The sequence below is a fragment of the Triplophysa dalaica genome, chromosome 17, assembly GCF_015846415.1.
Source record: "Triplophysa dalaica isolate WHDGS20190420 chromosome 17, ASM1584641v1, whole genome shotgun sequence".
Taxonomy (NCBI): domain Eukaryota; kingdom Metazoa; phylum Chordata; class Actinopteri; order Cypriniformes; family Nemacheilidae; genus Triplophysa; species Triplophysa dalaica.
This window is the reverse complement of record NC_079558.1, coordinates 22,416,729-22,432,964: the sequence shown is the minus strand read 5'-3', so window position 1 is coordinate 22,432,964 and position 16,236 is coordinate 22,416,729. Positions and strand designations below refer to the sequence as shown.

The following is a 16,236-nucleotide window of genomic DNA, read 5'->3' as shown; positions in this document are numbered from 1 at the left end:
TCACATCAAACATGAAACCAAAACATCTGAATTTATTAATCCCTTTATTTTACATAAATTACACCGTTCTCAAAACCATCAGAGATACCAACAGTTATTGCACATGGAGAGCAGACAATCCGTCCAACACAAACATGCTAAAAACAAACACAAACAGTGCAACATGAAGATGTTAATATCATCATTTACATTAATTAAAAAAACATTTTAAATACATTATGAGAAACTGTGTTAATGCAGCAAAAAAAGAGAAAAAACATAACACTGAAGTGGATGAGTGACAGACGCCGCAGCACTCCGCACGAGAGAGAGAGAGAGACTACTGTTTGTACTGTATCGGTGTGCATTCTGAAGTGTCTCTTTAAGGTCCTGTAGTGTGCTTTCAAGATGTCAAAGAATGCAGGTGGAGGGAAAACCATGTGCTGAAAATTTAAAAGTCATTTTGAACCGCCGGATGACTTCATGATTTAATATTTTGACTGCGTAAATCCAGACGCGCAGTTTCTCTTCTTCTGTTCTTCATTTCTTCCTCGTGTATTAAAAAATAAAACGGACACTTTTTTCATGATATTGCTTCAAGATCTCCAGTGAACAAATGATTGTTGTAGGTCATCGTGCTTCATCACACAGGATATGACATCACACTCGGAGGGCAAAGATCACTTCCTGTGTCCATCTCTCAGATGACAGAAGTGAAGCTGAAGTGTGTGTGTGTCTTGTAAGATGCCAGTGAAAGCTGCATCTCTTATATCTTCATTCCCAACTTCGCTTTCTGAGAGACACAAAGCAGACAAATAAAATGCAAACCAACATCTGCATTAAAGCTGTCATGAGACGAGATGAATGAAGAAAGATTCTTACGATTCCAGAGGCATGTTTAGGTTTGATGCTGTATGTGGCTTTCTCCTTCACCTGTCTGAAGCTTTCTTCTGCCGCTTTCAACCTGAACACACACATCAGAGTGAATGAACGACAAACCTCTCAACTCTAAAGTTATTTCTCAAACACAAATCATGAAAGAAAAACATTTGAGATAGTGTGTCTTCATTAAGGTTCTTGAGTGTTTTCATCTGATGCCGTGACCTGTTGAAGAGTTTCAGTGTGACATCACACATAAAGCACACGAGACATGTTCACTTGAACTCATCCTGACAGATGTGTGCGCTCGGACACGCTCATTTCCGTCTCATGAGTTGTGTGCTGTAAGTCTCGCTCTTCTTCTGACCTCTAAACCGGTCCATGAAACCAAAGCCCCATAATTGGCCATGTTTCGGGTACACGAGAGTCGCAGAAGATCCGCAAAACACATTTCAGACAAAAGACAGAAAGACAGAGAACCTCAAACCTCAACATCAAACATTCAGATTTAATCAATTCACGTATTGAAGTTTTGACACCACCATCCTGTAATAAAATTCATTTAAGATTCTTTATATTTTTTCTTATTTCTATATTATTGTTATGAATCTATTTCATTAGAACATCTATATTTGATGAGTTTAGTTCATGACATTTTTTTCCCAAATCGTGTTTTTATTGTGTTAGTGAACTATATTTGTATTATCATGTTATAACGGCTCAAATCAAAACAAACCAGCTGCAGTTTGATTGATATTAATTGGAATTCATGACAAAAAAACATGATTGAGTTCTGTCATTTTGGAACCAAACTCATAGATGTTGTAGCAATAACAATACTAAACACTTATAACAATAATATAGGAATATGAAGTATGAGTATCACGGGGACCGGAACTCGGACAACTTTAGGTTTCAGCGCCATAGAGAAACATTGTAAGATCTGAAGCTCTCATCGGTTTTATGGTGTTTCATGCTCAACAATTTATAAACGATGTGCCTGGGGTACTTGTGACACTAATTCCAGCTTAAAAACCTAACTGTTGTCACAGCATGTCTCTCATATTGGAACCAAACTCTTCATTAATGTTCGTTTGTTCCACAATGTTTTCTGTTCACTGAAAAGTGGCACAGAAATACATTTGAAGTCAAATCTGCTCAGAGTATTCAAGGAGAATGAGTGTGTAGTAAGTGTTCAGTTGTTCTGTACACAACGGAGAAGAAAACACAAAGCGGCTGAAGTCTGAAGAGCACCGGTGACCTCAGCGAGCTGACACTCATGAAGCCAGACAGATTTTTGTGTGGAGTTGCAGTCAGTGGATCACTGCGGCGTCACGTCCGCCCGCCGGACTGAAGTGTAAAACAAACAGATCATTTGTTGTGATGTATTCGGCTGCTAAGAGCGCTGCCTCTCCCGACCCTCCGACTGTTTGATATGTTTACAGGAGAGAGAGACTTATGAGCGCCAGAGAGAGATTCTTCAACATCAGTAGCAGCTCGAGAGAGTAAAAACATCCCCCTGTTCTTCACCACAGAGAGAGAGAGACGGACCCATCTCGTTCTTCAGCTCTAAATATGGTTGTGTTTGAGTTCCAGGTCATCATCTGATCCAGAAGCGACACACACACAGCTCTCTGGGAGTTTATATGAGACTGAATTTAAGTGTTTGATACAGATGACATTTCACACAACACAACAGAACACACACATACTATAACATGAAGGCACTGAGCATTTTTACATTGTGGTTTTTTTTGCTTTGCTTTTGTCAAGCTTTAGACAGGAAGGCAGACACAGAGTGTGTTTACATGCACAAATTAAAGTGATATCTTTCAAAAACCTGTTTAAAAAGAAACCTGATTCACGTGTTTAAATGCACAGTATAAACCAGCTACACAAAAACCACCTTTAGATGGAAGTTTGAGAAAAATATATAAATCTCTACTCATATCCGCTGAACCTGCATATGCAACAATTGTTCTTCATTTTGACGTTTCTACATCAACTGCATGATTCCAGAGCGGACTTTCATATGTTATTTTACTATGACATTTGTTTGGGACTTTACCTACTGCGCTGTCAGACATGAGCACATAAACCGGTGCAGGCGTTTACATGCGGCGCCAAATCATAGCGATGGGCCAAAAACTACCTCTGATGAGCGGCTTTTGCTTACGTGTTTATGTGTTTTCCCTGAGAAAAGAAAAACATTTTATATGTTTACATGAGCTTACATATATCAGCTTATTAAGCATAATGGGAGTACGTCTGTGCATGTAAACACACTCATTGAGAGGAGAGCGTGGGGTGGAGAGAAGGGAACGGATCAGCGGTGGTGCAGATGTTCTGTACGTCACTGCGCTTAACATCAGGCTAGTGCCACACACACATTTCCTTTGATTTATAAGCAGTTTTTCTCTAAGATTTCAGAACATTTCTGTTATTACTGATGTGGAGACATTTGGTTCACAGAACACACTCAGTGACTTTACTTGTTCAGTCCACACCTAGTGAACTACCTAGGCAGTATTTGAAGGCATCACTAGACTGTGTGTGTTTTGGTGGCGTTGAGCGAAATGTTCACACATGAAGAATGAACAGAGAGAAACTAAAGGTCATTTAGAAGCAGAGACACATGACTTCTGAAGCAAGAGAGAAAAACGTGTGAAGTGACATGAGACGCATCAATGACAGAACATTGAGCCTCGTTCATCAGTCTAACGTAGAAACAAGTGCAGAAATCATCTTACGACAGGGTTTACAAGCCATTCATCAAACATTCATATGCCACCAAACACATCGTACGAATGATCGTCTCTTGATAAATGCGGCGGCTGAAATCAGTTGTAATCCACCACTCACGATTCTTATGATGATAGATTATTTAATTCATCTGAAGAAAAGTTTAATAAAATCTTTTGCTTAAAACTAAATCAGAGATGGGAAAAGTATACACAACTGAACTCATAAGCCTTCTCCCTAATGAACACTAATGAAAAGCCTTTATGGTGGGCATGAAAGGTGAGATATTTGTCATTCAAATGTAGTGAATTACAGTAAAAAGTATCCACAAAAAAGTATCCTTAAGTATAGTACTCAAGTAAATGTATTTCGTTACTTCCCACCAAATAAACCCCCAAATCAGGGTATTGAGGCACAAAAAGTGGAGAAATACGGCCCATAGCAACAGAAAAGACGATCTGCGTTTTTAAAACAAAACTAAATATGAAGTTTTTTTGCAATGTTTCTAAGCAACACAAAACTAATGTTTGAGAATGTTAGAAAAAGTAAAAAAATAATGTTTTATGAAATAACCCTAATTTTTTTATTAGTTTACTGTAATGCTCTCAGGCTTTCATATTGCTGACTGTAGCTTTTGGTGGATTTAACAAACACGACAATATATGACTGCAAGTGCAGGATTTAAATGATTTGTGATGTTATAAATATAAACCGGTATTCATTACAGAAGATTAAAACAAAAAGAATTGTTGTTGATTATTGCCTTTTATATAGTAATTGTGTGTGTTTGATTTGACTGATGTTTTACATATTAATAAACCGGTTATGTAAACTGGACATAAATATAAATAAGTGGGCTAAGAACAATCCCATCACTGAATGATCACTGACTTCTGTTTAGTTTCAAGAAAAACTCCCGTTCTAATGAATGAATCTAATTAGACGACACAATGAACTTTACATCATATCTGCTGTTGTTTATGAGGTCTGTGAGCGTGCAGCGCTTCTTAACTATTTTGCACAGTGTTTCACTACCACCTGCAGTATGAATTGGGATTTTTGAGATGAAGAGACAAAGATGCAGCTTTCAGTCATTACTGACGGTCAACAGGTTAAAATCTAGCCTATTGCAACCAAATAATAGCTTTTTGTTAAAAAATAAAATAAAAAAATGAATCAGACTTTACTGCACAATTCCTTTTACATGTTGTTTATAATAAACTCAAAGCAAGCGTGCAGTGCGCCTCAAATTACTTAGCACAGTATTTTGCTTCTAGCATGTAGGATGCTTCTCTGTTACAAACTAAAGCCGCTCTGTGAGTCAAGAGTGCAGTTGCTTCCAGCCAATAGAAAAATACTGCAAATATTTGTGTTATTATTTTGTTCTCATTGGGTGGGCAAGACATAGGTTTATGTGGGCTCAGACCACCCCTGCCCATGCCTGGAGCCGGCCCTAAAGAAGACGTGCTTGATTTATAACTGCACAGCTCACAAGTGACGTCACAGACCACCTAATCCACATTGAAATTCTATTTTCATTATCGATTATTATATCTAGTTGTGGCAGCCCTAATCACGCTCTTATAAATTCAGGGTGTAGACGCCTCGCCCCTAGATTTTGTGACATAGAGAAACGTAATCCGGCCAAAAAAGAAATTTTACGATTTAGAAATTAAAATCTTAACCTTGAAAAGCGGAATCAAAGAAGGTAAAAACAGTTTGGAAAGATATCGCTGCGGTTGGTGTAGTGAACCGAAATCCAGCTGAGTTTTTTTTTTTAATTGGATATTTATGTTTGTAAATATGAGCACAAATATTGTATTTATTATTAGCGTTTCACTATTATTCTTACACTGAAAGTGTTGTTGTTGCTTTAAATGAGTTTGGTTGTATAATGCATTTAACTTTAAACCAAATGAATCTGACTTCAGTCTTGAAAAACTTGGTTTAAGTTACATTAATGCGTTCATGTAAAAACAAATGTAGATATCATTTACTGATCATTTTTAAAGGGCCATTATAGAACAATGTTCATATATAAATGCTGTTATGCGGTTTTCTTCATTTAGGTGAAGAATGGTCCGCGGCTGAGGAGACAGATGCATGTTTCTAAACAGGATAAAGGTTCAAAATCTAATGCTGATCATCTTGCGTTTCATTCTGCTTAAATCTAACACACGGTTTTATGTTCTCTTTCAGATCTGTCAGTGTCAGGACCAGCGGTCTTCAGCCCACAGATCACACAAATAAAAAACCATCAAGGCTTGTGTGTTTACAATTTCATAAAAATGCACATTTGTCATACACAGATCTATCATCTTGCAAAAAGGTTAACTGACCCAGTGCTTGTAATTAATTAATGTAGGTTTAGAAATATTTTATGTTAATTGTGAATAATTGTGGAAAATTAAATTAGAAGTGGGCTTAAAGCTCATGAAAGTTTTTTACACCAAAGCACCCATTAACTTTGTCATTTCCTATAATTAAATGATCGTATGATAAATATTACAAAAATATTTATTAATGTAATGAAAATAAGTGCATCCAAATCGATTTTTACATTTGTTTTTTTACATTATTACTGAACAAATAAACTCATCTTTCCTTTTCAGTTCTCAAAAGGGTAAAGCGTACACAGACCTTCACCTCATCTCAAAACTTGTGTACACCAACTGAGACCTGTCATGAGATCTGATCGTAGCAACCGCTCACGTCCCAAGTTTTGCGTTGAGACGACCGTACGCTCGTTTCATAAATGAGGCCCATTGAGTTTCATGTGAGGTGTGGAGGTGGAGACGCTTCTCGGGTTCAAGTCTTCCCTAAAGAAACAAATAGACTCAGGGTTCTCCTGAGAGCCGCACCATCTGTGTCGTCTCCTGGACAAACACACAGAGAGACGAGGAGGAGACAAAGAGCCCGACGGGGCGACACGTCTCTCTGTTGAGAGCTTTCTGTGTCAGACAGATCCGTCTCCACCGGCTCCAGATGGACCTTTGGGCAGAGACAGCCCCCCGTCTGTTCCAGCGCACACAAACCACATGCATTCATGACAAATTGGGGCCGAGCGACAGAGAGAGAGAATTCTTCAGGGTTTTAGGTGCCATCGAGAGAGAAAGGCAAACACTTTAGCGGCAGATCGGCTGATAGCGGGGCAGCATATGTCAAAGGAAACGCAAGACGTCCAGCGTCTGTCTCTGGGAACTCATCTATCAGATGCCACACTAGAGCTCCAGGAGTCAAAAGTGTGCTTTCACCAGGTGACCAATAAAGATGCATCGTATCGAGCGCAGGGGCCGGGGCGCTAATGGTCCCAACGCACGGTTCTGCTTTAGAAAAAAACTAACGTTTGAAGGTTTTACATCTGGACGGGCAGAAGCGCTCCACTCCATCAATTATGTTTCCAATTTTAAGCCGCATATCCAGTTTCATACCCTGGCAGACCAACGCATGGCTCTAACCTCACCGCTCGGGCGTCTCGGCGAGGCCAGACGCTTGATGGATCGGAATTGCCTGAAATTGCTTACAAATTAGGGAGCAAGAAACGCTCACGGGTTCCCACGTGCCCTAATGCTGCAGACGGGGCGGGAGGAAAAGGAAATCTCATTTGGCGCGGGTTACCACCGACCGGCTCCAGTGCCCGGACGGGTCAGAGGCGCACAACTAAAAGCCCCTAATCTACATGCCAGTGAAGCTTCAGAAGACGAGCGATACGAGCCGTCCGTTTCGGGACAGATGTGGAGATAAAGGCTCATGAATAATGTAGGAGTGTTTTCAGGGGATCCTCTGGAATTGTTTGCTCAGGACGTTATCGCCAGAGTCCATCCGTCCACTGAAAGCCGGCAGTACCGCTCCAGTATTCTTTTCATTACCAAGGTCAAAAAAAACAGACAGGGTTCATTTCACGCGCTTGTGAGGGAATCTCAATGTGGCAGATATAATCTAATATTAAACACATGGCACGAGTTCTGGGAGAATTGTGAGTTTATTCTGAAGAAAACACACACAGTCACGTGAAAAGGAAACAATAAGATACGAGTGGACACACGTGCGGGATCCGTTCGGCGGGGTCGTAAAACTGACGCGAGCGGCTGAAGTCCATGTCTTTGATCTTTCCACAGGAGATCACAACTATCAAAGAGACACGTTTAGTGTAGAACAAACACACTGCCGCAAGATTCATTCGCGTGGAGGAGAGCTTAATTCCAGGAATGCGCTTCTCTGCACTCTTCAGCGTCAGAACAAAGCTCGGCCCATCACTCAGACCCGAGGTGTAACAAGTTTGACCCCGCAGATAGTCGGGCCTGGCACAGAGAACCTAACCTTCCCATGATGCACCTGTGCACGCCTCAGGTATTCTAGCATTTAATCACCAAGACGCCAGACGCAGCTCACATGGACGGCAGGCGCTGGCGGACCCCCCGTCCCCCCCTCACGTCCTGTCGGCGAGTCTTCTCCTGTTAAGAAAACAGCGAAAGGCTGTTTTCACAACATTTAAAGAGCAACTTCTGACAGGAAGCTTTTAATTGAAGTACTTAATAAATCAGCCGCTACAAATAGAAGGAGAAAGGCCTCGGGGAAGGCTTTCGTGAGACTTTTTTTGTGTGTGGACGTCCCGCATTCCTGAGAGATTACAGCGCCGAGCCGCCCGTGATCCTGGACTAAACAACGGCGGTTTTGCAGCGAGAGAAGGTGAAAGGTGTTTGTTGACACGGTTCTTTGTTTGATCCAGATACGTTCAGGGGAAAAGCTCACATACCTCTCCTGCAGAATGACCTTGTTCTCTTTCTTCCAAGCGTCTTTGAAATCGGTGGAGAATTCGTGCCACAAGGAGAAGAAGGTGTTGGGTGAAACCTCTTTCTCGCCGCCCTTGGCCTTCACGGAGAAGAACAAACACAGCTCCAGGAACCTGCAGAAAGGTCAACACATCAACATGGTCTCCTCACACGTACTGTACATTAAACTCTTGTGTTTGTGCACTTACACTTTGTGTGTGTCGCTCAGTTGTGTCTCTTCTATCTCCAGCTCTGTTTTTGCTGTAAAAACAAAAAACGATTTCACATCTTCTGAGCATGTGTCTGTGTGTTAATATTCAACATTCAGAATGATCGTGACTGATTGGACGAGTGGCTTTTACATTCAGTTGTGTTCCTCGCATTACAAGTGCAAGAATGTGAACCCTTACGCTTACAAATACCTCTCCATCATCACATTACATTAAAAATATATATCTAGCAAATGGTGCAACAGTGGAGAGAGAGAGGAGAGAGGAGAGAGAGAGCTAAAGAGAGAGAGAGAGATAAAGAGAGATAAATAGAGAGAGAGAGATAAAGAGAGAGAGAGGAGAGAGAGAGGAGAGAGAGAGAGAGAGAGAGAGAGAGAGAGAAAGAGAGTGAATAGAGAGAGAGAGAGAGAGAGAGAGAGAGAGAGAGAGAGAGAGAGAGAGCGGGAGTGAGAGAGCGGGAGAGAGAGAGAGAGAGAGAGAGTGAGAGTGAGAGCGGGAGAGAGAGAGCGGGAGAGAGAGAGAGAGAGAAAGAGTGAGAGAGCGGGAGAGAGAGAGAGAGAGAGAGAGAGAGGGAGAGAGAGAGAGTGAGAGAGCGGGAGAGAGAGAGAGCGGGAGAGAGAGAGAGAGAGTGAGAGAGCGGGAGAGAGAGTGAGAGAGCGGGAGAGAGAGTGAGAGAGCGGGAGAGAGAGTGAGAGAGAGAGAGAGAGTGAGAGAGAGAGAGAGAGAGAGAGTGAGAGCGGGAGTGAGAGAGCGGGGGAGAGAGAGAGAGAGAGAGAGAGAGAGTGAGAGCGGGAGAGAGAGAGCGGGAGAGAGAGAGAGAGAGTGAGAGCGGGAGAGAGAGAGAGAGGCTTCCTCAGAAGCGTAAAGGTCAACAGGGGTCATTGCTCAAGGTGCTCTTTGACAAATTGAGGCCGGTAGTGGTTAAGGGTTCAACACCATGAAGGGACAGAATCAATCCCTCCACCCCACACCTCCCAACCCACCGCACCGCCTGTCTGTCTAGAGAACTGTGTGTGTGTGTTTGTGACAATCTGTGTGTTTTTGAATAATTGTGCATTAAACAGCACACAAATACACAATTCTGTGTGTGTTTGATAAAATCATGTGTGTGTATGTGCAGTACTGATAGATCACAGATCAGGTAAATCTCATGTTAGAGATGGGGGGTCTCATCCCATTGACAAAACCTGACACACACACACACACACACACACACACTAATGGTAATCAGGCCTGTAATTTTCACCCATGGCAGAAGGAACAGGCCGGAGTTCAGTGGATTCTCAGGAGACGTCAAGGAATTCTGTTCCACCACAGATGTGAAGAATCTGAAGAATTCCCAGTTTAATTGACACCAGTCAACCCTTAATAGAACCCCAGTACACACACACACACACACACACAGATGGAAACACAAAGCCCAGTTTACATTGACAAAGCTGAAATAGGCCGAGATCATAGACGGGAGAGTTGTGATGATGATGATGATGATGGCATGAAAAGGGTCTTCTTCACTCACCCTCAGACTGAAAACTCTCCATTTTCTCTTTGAAGGGCTGCAGGTGTTCATCTGTACTGCTGGAACAAACCTTCTGAACCTCTGCAGTGCATGCTGGGAAACACACACAAACACTCATCAGTGAACTCCATCAATCAGCGCTGATATCAACTCAACTCAACTCAACTCAACTTTATTTATATAGCGCTTTTTACAATTTTCATTGTTACAAAGCAGCTGTACATGAGACACATTGAATACAAGTATGAATTCTAAAGCAGCCCCCCCGGCCAGGCAGATAGTGCAAAACAATATGCAAACGGTGGTGAGGAACCCAAAACTCCCATCGAGAAAAAAAACCTCAGGGGAACCCAGGCCCAACCAGGGGATTCCAGTTCCCCTCTGGCAAAAGCTGCTGCCTCTGCACAAGCTCATCAGTGCTTGCACAACAAGGCTTAATAAAAATATAAAAATTAAAGATTATCATTAACAATCTAATAGCATTTGAAATGTTGTAGAAAAAAAACAAAGTTGTCGCGTCCTTTATCCAGCTCTATCCTCTTAGCACTTGTCAGGTCACCGCTTCCCATTCTCAGCTCTGCCATCAGGTCTGGGCATGAACTGCATCCTGCGGTAACCTTGGAACAAAGAGACAAGACTGGCTGAGAGTAGAGTACTGTTCTGCACTCTTTGATGCAACAAGTACATCATTTGTTGTTGGATGTGTTCCTGGTTCCGGTTGATCTAAATAATGCAGCCTAAATCCTCTGAGGATTAATATTATGGAGGTGTAGTGTATGCAAGATTAAAAAGATGAGTCTTTAGTCTAGATTTAAACTGACAGAGTGTGTCTGCCTCCCGGACCGTGCAGGGAAGAATATTCCAAAGTTTAGGCGCTAGATAAGAAAAGGATCTACCACCTGCACTTGATTTTGAAATTCTAGGTATTACCAACTGACAGGACCCCTTAGAGCGTAATGTACGTGGTGGTCTGTAATACAATAGAAGTTCATTCAAATACTGCGGCGCTAGACCATGTAGGGCTTTATAGGTAATAAGCAAGATCTTAAAGTTAATGCGATGCTTTATAGGTAACCAGTGCAAGGTTGACAGAACCGGGGTTATATGCTCATACTTTTTTGTACGTGTAAGAACTCGAGCTGCCGCGTTTTGAACCAGTTGCAGTTTTTGTAATAGGCCCGCAGGGCAACCACCTAGAAGTGCATTACAGTAATCTAGTCTTGATGTCATGAATGCATGAATTAATTTCTCTGCATCTGACAGTGACAGCATATGACGTAATTTAGATATATTCTTAAGATGGAAAAATGCAATGTTACAGGTGTTGGCGACATGGCTTTCAAATGAGAGAGTACTGTCAAATACAACGCCAAGATTCTTAGCTGATGACGAGGATTTTATGGAGCAACCGTCAATCGTTAAGCAGTATTCTTGGTTGTTACGCATAGCAGTTTTCGGTCCAGTAAGTAACACTTCTGTTTTGTCCGAGTTTAGTAGTAAAAAATTGTTACTCATCCACATTTTTAAGTCAACTATGCAATCCTTTATTCGATGAAACTGCTGGGTTTCATGAGGCATCGAGGAAATATAAAGTTGAGTATCATCAGCATAACAGTGAAAGCTAATTCCGTGTCGCTTTATTATATCTCCTAGAGGTAGCATGTATAATGCGAAGAGCAGGGGTCCCAAGACTGAGCCCTGTGGTACACCGTACTGGACTTGTGATTTGCGGGACACCTCATTGTTTATTGCTACAAATTGAAAACGGTCGGATAAATAAGACTTAAACCATTTCAATGCTATTCCGTTAATGCCGACGTAATTTTCGAGTCTATGTAGAAGTATGCTGTGGTCAATGGTGTCAAATGCAGCACTGAGGTCTAGCAGCACCAATAACGAAATACAGCCACGGTCAGACGCTAAAAGCAGATCATTTGTAACTCTGATCAAAGCAGTCTCTGTACTGTGACATGCTCGAAATCCAGACTGGAATTCATCATTAATGTCATTCCTTTGGAGGAAGGAGCATAATTGAGTTGAAACTACTTTTTCCAGAACTTTAGATATAAAAGGTAAATTCGATATAGGCCTGTAATTCCCTAGTTCTTTGGGGTCGAGTTTGGTTTTTTTTAAAAGAGGCCTTATAACAGCCACCTTAAATGCTTTAGGCACATGTCCTAATGTCAGAGATGAGTTAATAATACTAAGAAGAGGATCTATAATTTCGGGGAGCATTTCTTTCAGTAGTTTTGTAGGTATAGGGTCTAGCATGCATGTTGATGATTTAGATGATTTAATGATTTTAGACAGTTCATCGTGATCTACTGTAGAAAATAATTGCAATTTCTCCTTAGGGGTGCTGTAGTTAGTTTGTTCAGCGGATTTCACTACAGGTTGCATTGTTATAATTTTTTCTCTTATATCTTGGATTTTACTTGTGAAGTAGTTCATAAATTCATCACTGTTATGCTGATAATCAGAATCTGACGTCGATGACGACTTATTTTTTGTTAATTTAGCCACGGTGTTAAATAAGAACCTAGGGTTGTGATGGTTTTCCTCTATTAGTGTTGAAAAGTAGGCGGATCTAGACGTTTTTATTGCATTCCTGTAATTTCGAGTACTATCCTTCCATGCTATACGAAATACCTCTAAATTCGTTTTCTTAAAGTTGCGCTCCATTTTACGGGATGCTTTTTTTAGAGTCTGAGTGTGTTCATTATACCACGGTGTTGGGCTGCTATTTTTAATTTTCTTTAAACGCAGAGGAGCAACTGTGTCTAATATTTCCGAGAAAGTAGAGTTAAAATGTTCAATAGTAGTGTCAAAATCGTCAACGTTATTACTCATGCTGGATATTTTAGACAATTCAGGCAGATTATCGAGAAACGCATCTTTGGTAGTTGAAGTAATCGTTCTACCATATTTGTAACAAGGAGTTTGATTTGCAGCCGTAGGCCATTGAAGCAAACATAATATCAGATAATGATCCGAAATATCTTCACTCTGCTGAACGATTTTAACATCGTCCACATTTATACCATAAGAAAGTATTAAATCTAAAGTATGATTACGAAGGTGAGTGGGTCCTGACACATGTTGACTAACGCCCATGGAGTTAAGAGTGTCTTTGAAAGCCAGTCCCAAGGCATCTGTATCATTGTCTACATGGATATTAAAGTCACCGACGACAAGGACTCTATCTGCGGCCAGTACTAGTTCTGATAAGAACCCACCAAAATCTTTAATAAAATCTGTGTGGTGCCCTGGAGGCCTATATACAATAGCTAGAATAAATTTTAAAAATGTTTTGTCCTTAGTATTAGGTGTCGATACGTGAAGTACCATGACTTCGAAAGAACTGTACTTAAAATTAGACTTCTGAGAGGTAATAAAAGAATTCTTGTAAAGTGCAGCGACACCTCCCCCTCTACCTTTTAGACGAGGCTCGTGTTTATAGTAATAATCATGGGGAACGGATTCATTTAGAGTAATAAAATCATCTGGCTTTAGCCATGTTTCTGTCAAACAAAGCATGTCTATTTTATGATCGATTATCAAATCGTTAACAAAAAGTGCTTTATTTGAGAGAGATCTAATATTAAGCAATCCGAGTCGTAACAGCTGATTATCTGTATTTTGTTCATGTTTGATTTGTTTAACGTTTATTAAATTACTTTCAAGAGGTTTACGCAATATCTTATGTTTGCTAATCCGGGGGACAGACACAGTCTCTATTTTATGTTGTTTGTAAGAAGGGATTATTACATGTTGTATATTTTGTGTATTCTGTAACGCGAGACGGCAAGCAGACAGTTGGTTAAGCCATTCTGTCTCCTTCCTGACCTGGGCCCTAGGTAGTCAGACTTTAGCATTATTAAGACTGTGTGCCAAATTTCTAGAGAGGAGGGAAACCCCATCCCAGGAGGGATGGAGACCATCTCGTTTCAACAGGTCAGGTCTGCCCTCAAAACTCTTCCAGTTATTTATAAAATCTATATTATTCTGCAGGCACCACTCAGACAACCAGCCATTTAGTGATGATAATCTGCTATAAATCTCATCACCACGGTAAGCAGTAAGGGGGCCAGAGAATGTTACAGTGTCTGACATCGTTTTTGCGAGCTCACACACCTCTTTAATATTATCTTTAGTGATCTCCGATTGACGGAGTCTAACATCATTTGTGCCGACATGAATAACAATCTTACTGTATTTACGATTAGCCTTAGCCAGCACATTTAAGTTTGACTTGATGTCAGGCGCTCTGGCTCCCGGTAAACATTTGACTATTGTGGCTGGTGTCTCTATGTTAACGTTCCGGACAATAGAATCACCGATCACTAGGGCACTTTCAGCAGGTTTCTCAGTCGGTGCGTCACTGAGCGGGGCAAACCTGTTCGAGACTTTAATCGGAACGGTTGAGTGATGTTTTGTCCTGCGACTATGCCGTCTCACCGTCACAAAGTTATATTTGAGATCATTTTGGAAGAGCACAATATTGTTTTCACATGTAACATCTTTCTCTTGATCTTTGTTTAAATGTGTTGAGATAAAAGTGAGCGGTTCAGTGTTCTTCACAGTTTTAGAAATCGTTCTTAATTCAGGAGAATAGCGGGGTTCACACCTTAACTATAAAGATACAGGAGAACCATATCATTGGATTCACTTTCAAAGCGATTTTTCCCAGCTGAGGAACGATAAAACACACTTTCTGGCAGACAATGTTTGACCTTTGGTGATCGTAACACAGCTTTTCTGTCAGTGACTGGGACTACTGCAGCGCGCAGGTTTAAAATAAACATTACCTTATTGTTATCGTCTGCTGGTGTGGACGCAAATATAGTAACAGTTATCTTTATAATGTGAACGGGCCTTTACCATCGTCAGTTCCCTCCTCCACCTTTGTGTCTGTTGTTTGGCAAATGTTCCTGGTTTGCAACAAGCGATAAAACATCTGCTAACATGCCAAACATGAATCACACTCCCTGCATCCGTTCTATAAAAACACAACGTCATACCGCAGAGCAAATTCAGCACATCAACTTCTTCACTTGATCCTGCGGGGTTTTCCTGACAAACATTCACACACCATCACATGCACACACTTTAAAACCGCACGGACGTGTCAAAGCTGAATGAAAAGAGGAGGATTAGAGCGAGATGGGAAATGTGAGGCTGTTAACCTCAGAGATTAAAGAGGCCAGAAGTGAAGGAAAGCACAACACAATCTTTCATTCTCAACTCAAACACACGGCAATTACTCCAATTACATGGAAATCAGTCGCTGACATTAGAAAGTCAAGAGCGTTCAATCCTCCTCCTGAAGCCAAACACACAACATACGCTTACAATCATTAACACAACGCTTTACAAAACCGCATGGAAATCATTCAACTCTCAGATTTAAGACAGAAAAATCTTCATATTGATTGAGGAAAAAGCTGTTGTAGTCTTTATGTTAAACCGCTCACAACAAACGTCCATTAAAGTGAATAAAGTGTGTTAACACACGAGCAGATGATCTGAGAGAATAACAGAGTGCCGTTTAATGTCCAGAATCACACACAGATTTATCTCATGAACACAATCCGTCACAGGTTTATTATTAACACAGAATTATTAGTCCAGTCATTTACAGTTGTGTTGTGTGATTGATTTTACCTCTCAGATCTTTCCGGAGCTTCAGGAGATCTTTGGTGAACTCCTCAAACTTCATCTGAGACGCCTGGAACAGGTCATGAGGTTCTGGCAGAGGAAACACACATGTCTCCCTGCCGGCGTCCTGAAACACACACAGTCATGTTTCATCATAAATATGACGGGCGCAGGGTTTTGATCAATTCAGGTGTGATTTAACACACAGCACAATTATTTCACACGCATCAAAAGTTCAGCCTGATTTTTTTCTGTTCGTGTTGAACAAAAGTCAGTGGGTCATGTGTGGATTCAGGTTTGGATGAACTCTTTTTCAAACATTGGATGATGATGTTATTGATGAAGCTCACCTCATCAAAGTGTCTCAGGTAATACGACACTATATAAGACAGCAAACTTTTACTGTTGTCCTGAAAACACAGAGAAAACAAGTCATGACTAATACTGGACATCACAA

At 41.0% G+C, this 16,236-nt stretch overlaps 1 protein-coding gene across 1 annotated transcript in view; it reads right to left on the bottom strand.

Annotated features, from left to right (window-relative positions):
* Positions 1-27: 27 nt before the first annotated feature.
* fmn2b (formin 2b) overlaps positions 28-16,236 on the bottom strand; it is a 36,143-nt gene continuing 19,934 nt past the window's right edge. The window contains 7 exon segments of the mRNA XM_056771146.1: positions 28-772; positions 862-943; positions 8,357-8,506; positions 8,582-8,633; positions 10,122-10,214; positions 15,786-15,906; positions 16,130-16,189. Coding sequence (XP_056627124.1) covers positions 746-772; positions 862-943; positions 8,357-8,506; positions 8,582-8,633; positions 10,122-10,214; positions 15,786-15,906; positions 16,130-16,189 — 585 coding nt within the window. The 3' untranslated portion in view covers positions 28-745.